Genomic DNA, 17,871 nt, shown 5'->3' on the forward strand with positions numbered 1-17,871 from the left:
ATTTCCTTCAGGGTGTGCTGCTGTAGTGCTTAATTGAGTTATTAGCATGAGCTTAGAAGTCTGTTTAAATAATTCGCTCATAAAATTCGTTCCTTGATCACTAATTATACTTAATGTTGATCCAAATTTAAGAATCCCTTCTTTTACAAAAACTTTAGCTATGGTCTCAGCGCTCTGATCAGGTATTGGTATCATGAGAAGGTATCTTGAGAAATGATCTAACATTGTCAATATGTATTTGTTTCCACCTTTAGTCTTGGGTAACGGTCCTTCGACATCTAGTCCTACTCGTTCAAATGGTTCACTTGTTTCTGGCAGTTCTTGCAATGGTGCTCTACTTTTTTCCCACATTATTCCGTCTGTTACAGGAATCACATTGCTAAACAATCTCGAAAACATCAGTTTTGCGGCTCGGATTCCAAAACATTTGAGCTATTTTAATGTTTGTTGCTTTTTTTACCGCATTGTCCTGATAATAAAGAATCGTGTTGTTCTCTAATGATTTGCTCTTTCATGCTGTCTGGAATAACTAGCTGGTTTCCTTTACTAGTGATTTTGTAAAATAATCCATCTATTTCGACAAAATTTTGATCATTTTTCCATTATTTGCATCGTGGATCTTCTTCCCGAGCTGCCTTTAACTCTTCTTCTCGACTTATTGTAACACAAACATTGACTTTTCGACTCACTGCATCAGCATTCACATGTCGTTTACCAGGTCGATGAATAACCTTAAATTGGTACTCACTCAGTCTTAATGCCCATCTTGTTAATCTGGAACTTGGATCCTTTAAGCTCAATAACCATTTATGTGCGGCATCCTCTGTAATGTAATAACTGTAAATTCCCTTCCTGTTAAGAAACATCTGCCACGTGTCATACTAATAACCAAAGCACAAAGCTCCTTCTCAGTAGTAGTATAATTACACTCTGCTTTGCTTAATTGTCTGGAAGCAAATGAGACTGGATGTTCGTGACTATCAACTTCTTGAGAGATTTGACCTGTGACAAAATTGGATGCATGTGTTGAAAGAATAAAATGTTTACTGAAATCCGGATAGGCTAACACTGGGGCTGTGGTTAGAACAGTTTTAAGTTCTTCCATTGCCTTTTTGCATTCTGTTGACCAATTAAATGTGGCTCCTGTCTTCAGTAGCTGTGTCACTGGACTTGCTATATCCGCATAACGGGCTGTAAATCGTCTGTAGAAATTTGACAGCCCCAAGAATGATTGTAGTTCTTTCAAATTGTGTGGTTCAGGAAAATTATTTACATCTTCAATTAATTTTGGATCAGTTCGAACACCTTCACTAGTTATAACATGACCAAGATAGTTAACTTTACTTTGTGCAAAATGAAATTTATCTATTGATAAAGACAGTTTGCGCTTCTTATACACTCAAAAACAGCTTGTAGTCTCTCAGTATGTTGCTTCATGTTTTCACCAAAAATTATTACATCATCAAGGTAAATAAGTGCTTGTGTTGGGGTGAGCCCTTGTAAAACTGAATCCATCAGGTGTTGAAATGTAGCTGGAATATTATGAAGTCCAAATGGCATATGAAGATACTTGTATACTCCTGTTGCTGTTACAAATGAAGTTCTTGCTTGATCATCCGGATACACTGTTGACTGGTGATAACCACTTGTTAAATCACATACTCAAAAAATTCGACATCTGCCCAAGTAATCCAAGGTTTCCACTAAATTTGGTAAGGGGTAAATGTCGGATGTGGCAACAGCATTCAAAGATCGGTAATCAACACAAAAACGGAACTGTGGTTCTTCAGGAATTGATTTCTTCTTTGCAGTTACAACAGGCGAACACCACGGTAGGCCTGCAGGATCGCTTGGTTTTATAATTTCGGCTTACAATTGTTCTTTAACCATGTCATCTACCAACTATCTTTGACTGAATGGTATTCGGTAACGTTTCTGTGTGGTTGGGGCTGCATTCCATGCATGAATACGCTGCTGAACTAAATGAGTGACAGGTAAATTTGCACGTTCTCGGAATAAATCTGCATACTCCAACAAACAGGCGCTAAAATCTTCTGTTCATCAGCTGTCAAATGTTCTATCTTCTTCCTGATCTTGCGCTCCAATTCATTATTAACTTCGTCTCCTTATTGTGATTTTGCGGTACTGTTACAAAAATCTGTGTTTATAACTGCGGCATTTGTTACCTCATCGGGAATCGGTATTAAGTCACTGTTAGTTACGTTCGACACTTCAGCAACTTCTGTTCCTCGTGGCAAAACAACATTCTCATTGCTCGTATTCGTTGTTGTAACCGGAACTTTTGCGACATTCTGTCTCACCATTGTAGTGACACCTACACTTCTAGCAACATAACAGTGCATTGAACCCAATAATTCACTTTTCTCGGATCGCTCAATTAATAACAAATCTCGTTCCTTGCATTGGGGTGACAACTTCAACGTAGATTGTCTTTCCTGGTCCCTTTGGAATTTGCTGAGGCTGATCAATTTGAACATCGACTCGGACAGTTTGAACTGATGCATCGTTTGGGCGGTCCGTTCCCACGACGTCAGTATTGCTGCTCCTTTGAGTACGATCTGAAGAACGATTTCCTAGGTTGTAGTTACTACGGCCTAGTCTGATCCTTCTTTCTGAGACAAATATCTCTGCCTCGTTACCGGACAAGAAATCAAATCCAAGTGCATCGTCGTAACGCGTTTTGTTACTTGAAACTACTTGCACCCTTGCTGTGTATTTATCTTTATTTTCACATTCATCTTGGCCTTGCCCAAGAATTAATTCTTCAATTTATCCCCTTTATCTATGCAACACCACATAATGAGGTCTGTTCTCCTGTGTCAATAAGTAGTTTGATGTTTCTCCCACGATATACAGCATCTATCACGAAGTCATTTTCGGCCTGATTTTCGCTGGAACTAACAGGAATCACTGTCTCTGGCAAGGGGCGGACGGATTGGTGGCCCGTACGTCCACGTACATGTTTAAAGATCTGGCAGATTGTCTATTGTTCGCATTATCTTTCTTCTTGTTGCGACAATCTCTCGAAACATGACCCTGCATCCTGTAAAGATAGCAGATTCGATTCTCTTTACAATCCTTACGCTTGTGACCCAGCTTATTGCATCTGTAGCATTGTACTGTTGTGTTGAAAACTCTGCGTTCTTGTTTCTGCATCTCATTCGGTCGCCTTAGTGCTTCAACGAAATCAAGAGCTGATTCTACTGCTTTCCGAAACGTTTTACATCGCGCCACTCTAACAGCTTTGCTTACTTCCTCTCCGTGCAACCCACGAATGAATGAATGTGTCCAAGGCTCTCGGTCGCCTTCGAACAACTGAATGCGATTTTCATTTTTCATCTTCTACTAACTCGTACGTATGAGTGTCGATGTTTCGAACTGCTCGTGGTCTCGCAGTAGCGTTCTCGCTTTCCGAGCACAGGGTCCCGGGTTCGATTCAAGGCGGTGTCAGGGATTTTGACCTAGCTCGCGATGACTGGGTGTTGTTGTGTCGTCTTCATCATCATTCATCCCTATAACGGTCGGAGGAAGGCCATTGCAAACCACCTACGCTAAGACCTTGCCTAGTAGAGCGGTGCGGCTCTCCCGCATTGTCCCCTACGCTCTGTCAAGGATTATGGGACTTCATCATCAACTGCTCGATAGATTCGTCTCGTCGCATTCGCAAACTGTAAAGCTGCTCTCTGTAAAACCTGATCGCGTATTTACGTTTAAATCTCTGAGCAACAATCGTTCTAAATTCATTGTTATCTTCTGGTTTCACGCAAGTAGGCTCCGCGCTTATGAAATCTTGTGCTGCTCCCTGAACTCTTAATTTGGCAACCACTAGCTTATCAGAATCTGTCCATGATCATAACAGGGCAGCAGCCTTTTCAGTAGTTGCAGGGGCAACAGTCTGGATGATTGACTGATCTGGCCTTGCAACATTAACCAAAACGGCCTTGCTGTGCTGGTACTGCGAACGGCTGAAAGCAAGGGGAAACTACAGCCGTAATTTTTCCAGAGGACATGCAGCCTTACTGTATGATTAAATGATGATGGCGTCCTCTTGGGTGAAATATTCCGGAGGTAAAATAGTCCCCCATTCGGATCTCCAGCCGGGGACTACTCAGGAGGACGTCGTTATCAGGAGAAAGAAAACTGGCGTTCTACGGATCGGGGCGTGGAATGTCAGATCCCTTAATCAAGCAGGTAGGTTAGAAAATTTAAAAAGGGAAATGAATAGGTTAAGGTTAGATATAGTGGGTATTAGTGAAGTTCGGTGGCAGGAGGAACAAGACTTTTGGTCAGGTGACTACAGGGTTATAACTACAAAATCAAATAGGGGTAATGCAGGAGTAGGTTTAATAATGAATAAAAAAAAATAGGAGTGCGGGTAAGCTACTACAAACAGCATAGTGAACGCATTATTGTGGCCAAGATAGACACAAAGCCCATGCCTACTACAGTAGTACAAGTTTGTATGCCAACTAGCTCTGCAGATGACGAAGAAATTGATGAAATGTATGATGAGATAAAAGAAATTATTCAGGTAGTGAAGGAAGACGAAAATTTAATAGTCAATGGTGACTTTAATTCGTCAGTACGAAAAGGGAGAGAAGGAAACATAGTGGGTGAATATGGATTGGGGCTAAGAAATGAAACAGGAAGCCGTCTGGTAGAATTTTACACAGAGCATAACTTAATCATAGCTAACACTTGGTTCAAGAATCATAAAAGAAGGTTGAATACATGGAAGAATCCTGGAGATACTAAAAGGTATCAGATAGATTATATAATGGTAAGACAGAGATTTAGGAACCAGGTTTTAAATTGTAAGACATTTCCAGGGGCAGATGTGGACTCTGACCACAATCTATTGGTCATGACCTGTAGATTGAAACTGAAGAAACTGCAAAAAGGTGGGAATTTAAGGACGTGGGATCTGGATAAGCTGAAAGAACCAGAGGTTGTACAGATTTTCAAGGAGAGCATAAGGGAACAACTGACAGGAATGGGGGAAAGTAACACTGTAGAAGAAGAATGGGTAGCTCTGAGGGATGAAGTAGTGAAGGCACCAGAGGATAAAGTTGGTAAAAAGACCAGGGCTGCTAGAAATCCTTGGGTAACAGAATAAATATTGAATTTACTTGATGAAAAGAGAAAATATAAAAATTCACTAAATGGAGCAGGCAAAAAGTCTCAAAAATGAGATCGACAGGAAGTGCAAAATGGCTAAGCAGGGATGGCTAGAGGACAAATGTAAGGATGTAGAAGCTTATCTCACTAGGGGTAAGATAGATACTGCCTACAGGAAAATTATAGAGACCTATGGAGAGAAGAGAACCACTTGTATGAATATCAAGAGCTCAGATGGTAACCCAGTTCTAAGCAAAGAAGGGAAGGCAGAAAGGTGGAAGGAGTATATAGAGGGTCTATACAAGGGAGATGTACGTGAGGACAATATTATGGAAATGGAAGAGGATGTAGATGAAGACGAAATGGGAGATAAGATACTGCGTGAAGAGTTTGACAGATCACTGAAAGACCTGAGTCGAAACAAGGCCCCGGGAGTAGACAACATTCCATTAGAACTACTGACGGCCTTGGGAGAGCCAGTCATGACAAAACTGTACCAGCTGGTGAGCAAGATGTATGAGACAGGCGAAATACCCTCAGACTTCAAGAAGAATATAATAATTCCAATCCCAAAGAAAGCAGGTGCTGACAGATGTGAAAATTACCGAACTATCAGTTTAATAAGTCACAGCTGCAAAATACTAAGAGCAGTTGAACGGAATGGACAATGTCTTGAAAGGAGGATATAAGATGAACATCAACAAAAGCAAAACGAGGATAATGGAATGTAGTCAAATTAAAGCAGGTGATGCTGAGGGAATTAGATTAGGAAAGGAGACACTTAGAGAAGTAAAGGAGTTTTGCTATTTGGGAAGTAAAATAACTGATGATGGTCGAAGTAGAGAGGATATAAAATGTAGACTGGCAATGGCAAGGAAAGCGTTTCTGAAGAAGAGAAAATTGTTAACATCGGGTGTAGATGTAGATGTATCAGGAAGTCGTTTCTGAAAGAATTTGTATGGAGTGTAGTCATGTATGGAAGTGAAACATGGACGATAATTAGTTTGGACAAGAAGAGAATAGAAGCTTTGGAAATGTGGTGCTACAGAAGAATGCTGAAGATAAGGTGAATAGATCACGTAACTAATTAGGAGGTATTGAATAGGATTGGGGAGAAGAGAAGTTAGTGGCACAACTTGACCAGAAGAAGGGATCGGTTGGTAGGACATGTTTTGAGGCATAAAGGGATCACAAATTTAGCATTGGAGGGCAGCGTGGAGGGTAAAAATTGTAGAGGGACACCAAGAGATGAATACACTAAGGAGATTCAGAAGGATGTAGGTTGCAGTAGGTACTGGGAGATGAAGAAGCTTGCACAGGACAGAGTAGCATGGAGAGCTGCATCAAACCAGTCTCAGGACTGAAGACCACAGCAACAACAACCTGTACTGCAAGAACTATCATTTGACAAGTCTCTCAGAATGTTACGCTCGCTTTTTTCTGCTTTTAACTGCCGAATCTCTTCTTGCAGTTCGTTAATAACAGTTTGTAGATCGATAACGTTACTCTGACTGGATTGCGACATTTTGTCTAATTAACGCCAATGAGTCACTCAAATGTAATAGAAAAATCCATCTCTGCCTTTCGTGTTCTAGACAAACTGGAGTAGACCAACCTGAATTCCAGCACTGGATGTCCCTGTATAGTCGGAAGATGTTCATTCTGTTGCTGTTCGAAGTTCACGTTGTACTGCGCCTCTTCAGGAATGTAGATTTTCCATTCTGACACCACTTCTATAAGGGGGGTAATTTGTGTTGTTGCGTCCGAATGATGATGACACGATTATTTTGTAAGGATTTGTATGCGGTGTGTCCTTGAGGCACGACAATACGTTAACACGAGAAATAAGTTTAACCAGATTTATTAACAAAGGTGGATTATAAAACACACACGCTATGCGCACCTATCATCACAGTGTCTGACATCCTAACACCGGCTAATTATGGTCGTATCAAAAGGCTCCATGGTGAGCTACGAAAAGAGAGATATTCGCACACGAGTCCGTGCTAGCTAATACTGCGCTGCCGACGGCGGTCAGTCGCGTACTCTCCGTAGCAGTATGGCCAGACGCACGTTTACTGACAAAGCAAATTGTCAGCATTCCCGACAGGTCGGCTGGCTAGCGCGTGTTAACGTACCGTAGGGCTGCGCGCTATGCGTAGACCCTTACACACTGCCCAAGGACCCTGGGAGCCTTGAAGGATGCTGTACGACTTGACGTAGGCCATATTCCATAACATATGCTCCATAAAGTGATGAAAATGGCTGCAGCTGTGTATTGAAAACGATCGAGTCACTTGCAGGATTTGCTGTTCAAAACTTAATAAAATCGAACTTCCAGTTGCACTTTATTGAAGAACAAATAAATGTTTTTTTATCTTTTTACTTTTTCTTTTATTAACTTTTATAGTTTGGGATAATTACCTCCCCCACCCTGTACAATACAAATCAAAAGTAAATTATGTTTCAAAAGAGCATGAAAATCTCCTCTTGGGCAAGTGTTGTTCACATAAATTTTATAAAATTTAGCCACTGCAAAAATTCAAAATGAACAAAAGTTCAATTATCATCATAAAATATCACAACATAAACAGAATTAACATTTATTTTCAAACCCCAGATAATTTTCTGATTCAGTGTAGGCATTTCAGAGGAAATTTTTTCTTTTGCCACTATGAACTTATTTATTTTGAGACTTCCATATATCTAAAACATGATTTTTATAGTAACACAGTAGAAGACAGGATGATAGTAGAAGGTAACTGAAAAAAGATAAATGAGCTGAGGGAAACATCCAGTATGGAAATCGAAATCATAGAGATACTACTGCACAAACATTGAGCCTTAGGTTTGTCACACCCACAAAGGATTTGTGATCCTCTAAGGGTAGTACTTGTCCATTTCTTCACAGGCCCAGGGATTTAGGGGGGGGGGGGGGGGGGAGGGAAAAAACAGAGCATCTGCCCCGACTAGGAATTTCAGTGGACGCCAAAGTGATAATGAAGAAAAAAACTCGTTTCACAACGCGCCTAGCATCCAGCACACGTTGGTCTATTCGTTATTTTGAAACACAGCTGATTTCTGAATGATTTTTGAATGTGTGCAAAGTGTACGTGATGACTCTCTGCCAGTGGAATCCCCATCACATAAAAAAATAAAAATCTTTCCTGCAGACAGAAGGGGATGGGGGCTACACAAGGTGAGCCAAATAAATCTGAACTGGTGAATGTCAATCGCTGTTTGTTCTTATGTGATTAATTCGGTGTGTGAATGATCAGTTGTATAGCAAACTGACACAAACTGACTTATACCTGCAAGCCAACAGCTGCCACCATCCAGCACAGAAGAATGGAGTGCTCAGAAGGAATCGACTGTGCACTCTGCGTGCATAGCAGGAAGAGTCATTCCAGATGTGGAAAGGCTGCTCCGATATGTCATGGAAAGCACAAGGTGAAACCAACTGCAGGTCGTGGCTCATGACAGAACTAACAATGTGTATCCCTTTGGATCAGAAGAAGTCCTCTCTGGTTTTGGACAGCTACTTGCAGTAGTAAAGACTGTCACTCTTGTTTGCGAGATGCAGCTCGACTCACCATATGCAGCATCGCCGACAGAACCGACTGTGGACATTTGGTACGTAGCCAAGTGGAGTGTCTGAATCAGAGGCTCAGGCGATTCTGCAACGTTGAAGGCTGCATATTCCTCGACCTGCGCTATACGTTGGTGTGCTTCTGGGCTTCGCTTGATAGTTCAGGGGTCCACTACTCACAGGCAGCTGCTACACGGTTAGCGGGGGTGGGGTAGGGGTGACTGGGTGTTTTTTTAGGTTAGAAGATCCCGGGAAACTACAGAAAATGGGTCATTGTATAAGTGTGCAGGAGAAATACAGGAGAGTAGACCTAGACATAATCGGTATTGCAAAATGTTGTAGCTGTGTGGAGAAGAATAAGAGCTCCAACCGTTAATACAAAGCACCAAAGCCCAAATAGTTACAGCTAAGGAAAGCTGACTAAAGCTGAAAATAAGTTCACACGAAATTTCCATTAAGGATTTAACCATATTCAGAAAGCATAGATAAAATACAGTTGGAAATTGTGAGTTTATTTGCGACAGAAGTAGTTTGCCCTGCAGCGAAATTGAAGTAGATATTTCCTGTACGTAGTGTGGATAGAGGTTATGTATGACAACCGGAATAAATTAATAATTGGTTCTGCATACCAACCCCAACTCAATTGACACAGTTGCTGAACAGTTCAAAGAAAACTTGATTCTCATTTCAAATATAAGCCTCTCTCATACAGTAATAGTCGCTGGTGACTTCAATCTACTCTCGAGATGTTGGTGAAAGTACATGTTTAAAATCTGAGGTAAAAGTCGTTCGAAGCCGTTATCAATGCGTTCTCAGACAATTATTTTGAACTATTTGTTCAGGAGCCCACTCTAAGTGCACATGGTTGCGAAAACATCCTCGAGCTCTTAGCAACAAATAATCCTGACCAAATAGAGAGCATCATGACAGATAAAGGGACTAGTGACCGTGAGGTTGTCGTAGTTAGACTGAATACCTAAACATCGAAACCCACCAAAAATAAAAGCAAAACACATATATTTAAAAAAGGAGATAAAAATTCGCTTGAGACATTCCTAAGGTGCACTCTCCACTCCTTCCAATCTGAATATGTAAGCTAGACCAGATGCGGTTTAAATTCAATGAAATAGTATTGACGGCTATTGAGAGACATATACCAAATAAATTAATAAGAAATGGTATTGGTCCCCCATGGTACACTAAAGAGGTCAGAACACTGTAGCAGACGCAAAACTCTCAAACTGGCGAAGTTTTACAGACGTTTGAAATGTAGCGCCAACTTCAATGACAACGCTTTAAATACTTTCCACAACAAAACTCTATTTCGAAATCCGCCAGAAAAGCAAAAGATATTCTGGTCGTACGTAAAGGACATCAGCGGGAAGACACAATCAAAAGCTTCACTGCGCAGTAACAATGACGATGTTACTGGTGACAGTGTCATTAAAGCAAAATTATTAAATACGATTTTCCGAAATTGCTTCAGAGAAGACGAAGTAAATATTACACAATTGGAACCAAGAACAACTGCCAAAGTGAGTAACTTAGAACCAGATATTCTTGGTGTAATAAAGCAGCATAGCATGGAGATCTGCATCAAATCAGTCTCTGGACTGAAGACCACAACAACAACAACAACAAAGCAGCTTAAATCATTTAATAAAGACAAGGCCTCCGGTCCTGACTGTGTACCTATCAGGTTCCTGTCAGAGTATTTTGAGAGTATAGCTCCATATTTAGTAATCATACACAACTGATCGGTCATTGGAAGATCGATACCTACAGACTGGAAAGTTGCAAAAGTCACACCAATGCCGAAGAATGGAAATAAGAGTAATCCGATGAATTAAAGAACCATACCACTAACGTCGATATGCATTACAGTTTTGGAACCTATACTGTGTTCGAGCATCATGAGTTATCTCGAGGAAAACGATATACTGACAAACAACGAACACGGATTCAGGAAATAGCATTCTCGTAAAACACAATTAGCTCTTTATTCTCACAAAGTAATGAGTATTATTGACGAGGGCTGCTAGATTGACTCCATACTTTTAGATTTACAGAAGGCTTCCGACACCGTTCCTCATAAGTGTCTTCTAACCAAACTGTATGCCTATGGAATATCGCCTCAGTTGTCCGACTGGATTCATAATTTCCTGTCAGAAAGGTCAAAGTTCATAGTAACTTATGGAAATACATCGAGTAAAACAGAAGTAATGTCTGGCGTTCCACAAGGAAATGCTTTAGGCTCTCTGCTGTTCCTGACCTACATAAACGATTTAGGAGACAATTTCAGTAGCACTCTTAGAATGTTTGCAGGCAATTCTGTCGTTTACCGTCCTGTAACGTCATCAAATGATCCCAACAAATTACAAAAGTATTTAAACAATATATCTGTATGGTGGAAAAAGTGGCAATTGACTCTCAATAATAAAAAGTGTCAAGTCATACATATGAGTATCGAAAGGAATCTACTAAATTTCGATTGCACGGTAAATCAAACAAATCTAAAAGCTGTAAATTCAGATGAATAATTAAGGCTTACTATTATGAATAAATTAAGTTGAAACGATCAGATATATAATGTTGTGGGTAAAGCAAACCAAAGGCTAAAATTTATTGGTAGAACACTGAGAAAATGTAACAGGTCTACTGAATAGACTGCCTACATTACAATTGTATGTCCTTTTATGGAGTATTGTGGAATCCTGCATCAGATAGGATCAATGGAGGACATTCAAAAAATTCAGAGAAGGGAAACTCGTTTTGTACTATCACGGAATAGGGGAGAGAGAGCCACAGATATAATAAGTGAATGGTGGTGGCAATCATTAAAACAAAGGCGTTTTTCATTGTGGCAGGATCTCCTCATGAAGTTTCAATCACCAGTTTTCTCCTCAGAGTGTGAAAATATTTTATTGGTGCCCACCTGCATTGGAAGGAATGATCGTCATATAAAATAAGAGAAATCAGAGTTCGCACAGAAGGATTTAACTGTTCATTTTTCTCGTGTGCTGTTCAAGAATGGAACAGTAGAGAAATAGCTTGAAGGTGGTTCAATGAACACTCTGCCGGGCACTTAACTGTGAATTGAGGAATAATCATGCAGATGCAGATGTAGATGTAGAAAACATCTCTGTTCATTTTTCCACGCAGCACTAACAAAATTCAATCAAACATTACCTGATCTTTATTCTCTAGTGGGAGGAAATGGCAAGAAAATCCTATGATTCAATTCCTATACTTTTGGTAAGAAAACCTAGCTGGTATGAGGTAAAATGACATTAATATTATCGAATAATGTAAAGTTATAGAATAATATGACGACAAAACATAATAAATATTAATTGCCAATAATACTAATGTTACTGTACCGAACAATGTAATGTAATAGAAATATATAATGGCAAAATGTAACAAATATTAACTACCAATGAAATTAAAATGGAAATGTTGTTAAATTTTTCGATTTATTATGGAAGAAAGTAAAAACTAGGTTAATAGTACTGAAATGATAATTATTTTCTGGAAAAATAATGTTTTAGACAAGGGAAGAAAATTCCTTATAATAGGGAGTCAGACACTGAGTATGATATCTTCACCAATATTTTTGAATCCCATCATGAGCAAGTGACAGATAAGTGTTTAACAAGTGAATGAGTATTGAGAAGACACACTTTGTTCTGTAACCAGGAAGTCCACAGTTATAAGTTTTCTTGCCACAGTCCTCACATACAGCTCCCGTGTGTAGACTCCCATCATCAGTTTTGCAAAACCTGCCATGACAAAAATGGTAGTACAGAGAAACATTGTTGTCGGAAATCACGAAATTTTCGAATGGTTGCTTTTGATGCACCTCTTACAACGATGGTGCTGTGTGCTGCAGGTCTGATAGTTAAAAAGGAAGCTGCAAATTGTTATTCAAAGTGTAGGTGGCATTCACTCAGCTGGAGACAATTCTTCTTGAACTTTTCATATGTTAGGTAGTGTTCAAGAAGCACTGAAAGCAAGGCATTGTCAGCCAATCAAGGAACTAATACCTTTTCGTATAGGCTCTACATTGAACAGGGTGGGAAGTGGTTTATGTGTGCCAGTAAACATGGGCACCAGAACCAGCTCTGAATCAAACCCTGTTTGTGCGATCTATGTGAAAACACTTTTGTGTTAGTGGAGAGACAATCACTGTGCATAAAATATTTGTTTAGTATAAGTATTTATGCATACACACTATCTTATAAATAGTTTTTTTCCACAAGGACTGCATAGGCTTTTCTTAGTGCAGCATCTGTTTCATGATCCATTATACTGTAAAAGATTGTATACATTGCTTCGCAGCAAATAGGGCATCCTTTGTAGCAGTTGAACGCTAGTTTCTAATTCGTTTTTGTGACTTATGGCCTCTGGATGGTAGGATGACTATGACAATAGCGACGCATGTCCCAACATATCATTGATGTGCAAACACAGGAATGTCTGAAGTGAAGTGTCCGCCAAGTACACAAGGGTAGCTAGTGGAGCATAGTTGTAGAAGTTCACAAAGAATACATCAGAGTTCTATGGTAAGATAGCTTCTTATGTCTGATGGAGCAATCATGCTGGGTGTTTTAGTGCCATTTCGCTTTGCAGTAACACCAATCTCAGTGGAATTTCCTACATTTACCTTCTGTAAATACTCTCAATTTTTAAAATTTTCAGGACCTAAACTAATGCCTCATATAAATTAAATTTTTTTGTGATTGCTTTTAAAAGTGGCCAAAAAATTGCATCAGTTCAAGTCTATGTGATCCTAATTTATAACCTGTTCTGCAGAATATGCCATATGCCATTCACTCATGGAGACCTTTTGAGGCATTTTGAGACCTAGCATATGTTAGTATTATTTTAATTTCCATAGTTGCACATTTATGACAATATTTTGTAACACAACATTTTCTGTTTTTCTGCAGTGCTAACCTCATTGGCGTTAAGGACGACGGGAGTACTAACGACAGTGGCAGTTTGGCTGCCCAAGATTCGATGGCTCCAGGAAATGAAAACGACATACAAAGCACCACCAGACAGGATGCATTCTGTGAGAGTAAAACTGGTACAAGGCATCTGACTCATAGGTGTACCATCTGCAAGAAGAATCTTACACAATTACAGGACCTCAAGGAGCACACACATGTTCAAGGACATGAAACGTTCACTACATGTAGTGACGTGAAGAGCCAATTGGGTCTCGACACTGGTGAAAGCTCCTACAGCTGTGGCGTTTGCAACAAGGTGTTCAACACAAATAGCAAACTGAAGACACATTTAAAATTGCATATGGACGGAAGTTCCTACAGCTGTGATTTTTGCAACAAGACATTCACAGGAAGAGGAAGTCTGAAGCAACATTTAAAGCTTCACACTGGCGAACGCCCCTATAGTTGTAGCGTATGCAACAAGACATTCCTAAGAAAGAGTCACCTGAAGAAGCATTCGCAGCTGCATACAGGTGAACGCCCCTATAGCTGCAGCTTTTGCTCCAAGACATTCACACAAAGTATTAATCTGAAGGAGCATTTAAAACTGCACACGGGCGAACGCCCATATGACTGTAGCGTTTGCCATAGGACATTCACACTGAAAGGTAATCTGAAGAAACATCTTAAGCTGCATACTGGCGAACGCCCCTACAGCTGTGGAATATGCAACAAGACATTCATTACAAGTGGCCACTTGAAGAAGCATTCACAAGTGCATACTGGCAATGGCCCTTACAGCTGTAGCTTTTGCAAGAAGACATTCACGTCAGACAGCTACCTCAAGACGCACTCTCGGCTGCACACTGGCGAAAGCCCCCACAGTTGTGGTCTTTGCAATAAGACGTTTGTAACAAGTGGTTCCCTGAAGAAACATTCAATGACTCACACTGGCGAACGCCCCTACAGTTGTGGCATTTGCAACAAAACATTCACGCAAAGTAGTAATCTGAAGAAACATTTAAAACGGCATGGTGACAAATGTTCCTAAACCTGTGGCTATTGCAAGACGACATTTATAACAATTAACCACCTGAAGCAGGTTGGTCAACAGCATACTGGCAAACGCCCGTAGAGCTAGTGCCAGTCACAAAATACAATCACGCGAAGTGGTAATCTTAAGAAGCGTTTACAGCTGCATTATATTGAACACCATTTTGGTGAAACGCTATGGTACCTTGTCATGTGTTACCTAGCATTACATTTGTGCAGAACATGGACTCTCAACTGCCTTCCATTAGCGATGGAGCCCTCTCCTGACTCAGTGAGTTACTTCCCATGTTGGGATTTTGTACAACAGCATCTGGTAATAATAATGTGACTCAACATTGCAGTTGGTTCACAGCCTTTACCACAGAAACTTTGTTAAGTAGGAACATGTGAGCTCTGGGACAATGTTGGCTTTCAAGCAATATTCCCGTCCGTTGGCGCACTGACCTTCTTGGAAGGAATACTACGCTGATAATTCCACACTATATGGTACAGAAAAACAGCAGCAACATGTGTGAGAAATTCTGATATGGCACTTCATCAAGCGCAAATGTTGCATAAGTAATAACTGTTTTACAATACTGGTGTGTGATTTAATACGGTTATTGATTTTTTTAAATTTCAGTTTATTGGCTTTTGGGTTGTGCCCACAAAGCCATCTCATCAGAGGAAAGACGATACAATAGTGTATTTGATATTATTTCCTTCTCAGTAATGACAATAAAATGTCATGTGACTAGGGCCTCCCGTCGGGTAGACTGTTCGCCAGGTGCAAATCTTTCGATTTGACGCCACTTTGGCGACTTGTGCATCGATAGGGATGAAATGAGGATGATTAGGATAACACAGCATCCACTCCCTGAGTGAAGAAAATCTCCTACCCAGCCGGGAATCGAACCTGGACACTTAGGATTGACATTCTGTTGCGCTGACCACTCAGCTATTGGGGGCAGACAGTAATGACAGAACAATAGAATGAAAGAACAATAGAACATCCAATCCCCATGTGGAGAAAATCTCTGACCTGTCGAAAATCAAACCCAGGACCCTTTGGTTAGCAATCTTCCACGATGACCTCATAGTTATAGAGTTGGACCAGTGAAAATGATGCTGTTGTACTAGTTATCACAGAACTGAAAATCGAAGAGCACTGATAATTCCTTTCTTGTGTTGTACATATTGTTGGTTTGATACATATCATTCACACTTGATCTTCTGAATATCACTTAGTCTATTATTCCATCATTCATAGATTTTGTCTCCATTTCTCTGTCATTAGATTTCTTGCAATGGAAATGCTAATGTCATTAAGAGTTACGAATTTTTGACCATGATTATTCCATCATTAAAAGCAGACAGCTGTCACTATATGTGTCATGTCTGCAGATGTGATACTTGGACTCCATATGAGCTCTCAAAAGCGGTAGAAATTGGTCTTAGTGCCTTACAGTGAATTAACAGTGACAAATTATACACTACAGTATAATCATACCTACAATAAAAACTGTTGGATCAATGTATAGTATAATATAAAAAGTCCTCAAAACGCCTCCGTTACGTTTACCACATACCTTTGTAGCATTCCATCACCACACTATGTCCATAGAATACCTGTGTTGTGACAATCAAATCACAAGGGGAAACTTGCATTTATGTGTTGTAGCCTTGTACGAAACGTCACATCATTTTTTCATCATTGAAAACATTGACTCTTACTTCAGTCTCTAACTTGAAACACACTACTTTCTGAATAAATTTGGGAGTGCCTGTACTATTAATGGGTTACACCTGAAGTCAGATAATAGGTTCCAGGAATGTACTAACTGCTTATTTTTTCACGCCTTCCACGCTGTAATAATGGTGGCACTACTTTTTCAATGGAATGACTCTTCCATCATCAGTCCATCTCTGTTAACTGTTTTTGAAGGAACAAATACGTTATAGCCACAAGTATTACCCCGCAGGCCACAGCTATTAATAAATTGTGGCCAAAAGGCTGCCTATTACAGTGACAAGGTACATATGACATTGGTTTGTTTAAAAACACTGGAATTTTAATAGTGGGAGGAAAAGCTTCAAAATAAAACAATAGTTTTCTCATACTGTTCTAAAAGCAGTGGAATGTAGAAAACTCCATTTATTGTTGGTAAGTTCTACACTATTAAACATTTAATCTGGTCAAATGTAGAACATACTACTTGTGTTTTCTTGAGAGGTATGATTCCATAACTGTAATTGTAATAGTTCCCTTAAACACCGTCCAGCTCTAGAATAAATAGAAGTAGAGTACCTCTGTATCACTTAATTTTTGATGAGTTTAATTATTTGGCAATATGCTCCAGTGGATGAATGGTGATAGTATACACCAAGTTTTCATGTTCTGGCGTATCTCAACGCTCCTATTCGTGGGAAATATTTTATTTCATGTAAACACTGATTTAAATAAAAGCCCTACACACATTATGTAAAATGTAAGTTTAAATAAAAAGTAAACTCATAAGGTTACTGACCTATTTATTTTTTGCCTTGCTATTTACTGAATCTTCAGGTTTGCTGTCGGCCAAGTCAAAAGTGCAAGAAAAGACAGAAAACACGAAGATAAATAATGAGAAGTAGACCAGTCCCTAAAGAGATATTTGATGAGGCATATTAAAGACGGACTGCAGGATTCGAATCAGAAACAAAAGCAATAAGCCACTGAACAGGCATACGTTGTGGACATACAGATAGTGGCATCATGACGAAGTTTGTTGCTTTAACGTCGATGAAATCATGAAGCTGATCCCTCACAGTGCAAACACATTATTTAAACACGCTCGGCTTTGCTAGGAGCGTTCTACCACGAATGTCTTGATAGAAAACTGATCCAAACCATGTATGGTTGCTCCCAAGGCGATGGGAAAGAACATGTAACTCAAAAATGGAGGTTACTATCGTGCTGATGCTGGTCATGATATTTGCCTACGAAGAACTGCAGTGAACTGAGACTCAGACTGCATCCCTCATTAGTTTTTTGCCTCGGACATAACACACTTAATGCATCCTCGTTGCCAACGAAGCCCCGATAGTCGCATAGGCTTGCTGCCAGAGGCTGTTTGGCCCTCTATGTGAACGTATATGTTATTGGGATGGCGCCAG

The 17,871-nt window shown here is 39.9% G+C and overlaps 1 protein-coding gene across 9 annotated transcripts in view; it reads left to right on the forward strand.

Moving 5' to 3' along the window:
* Positions 1-17,238, forward strand: part of LOC126291830 (gastrula zinc finger protein XlCGF57.1-like) — a 308,343-nt gene extending 291,105 nt beyond the window's left edge. For 8 of the 9 annotated variants that reach the window (XM_049985529.1, XM_049985533.1, XM_049985532.1 and 5 more), the window contains one exon: positions 13,681-17,232. In XM_049985529.1, coding sequence (XP_049841486.1) covers positions 13,681-14,734 — 1,054 coding nt within the window. In that variant the 3' untranslated portion in view covers positions 14,735-17,232. Of the gene's footprint in view, positions 1-13,680 lie in introns of all 9 variants that reach the window. The other variant, XM_049985528.1, reaches the window with a different exon arrangement.
* The last annotated feature ends 633 nt before the right edge of the window (positions 17,239-17,871 follow it).

Source organism: Schistocerca gregaria, chromosome 9 (genome assembly GCF_023897955.1).
Source record: "Schistocerca gregaria isolate iqSchGreg1 chromosome 9, iqSchGreg1.2, whole genome shotgun sequence".
NCBI classification, from domain to species: Eukaryota; Metazoa; Arthropoda; class Insecta; order Orthoptera; family Acrididae; genus Schistocerca; species Schistocerca gregaria.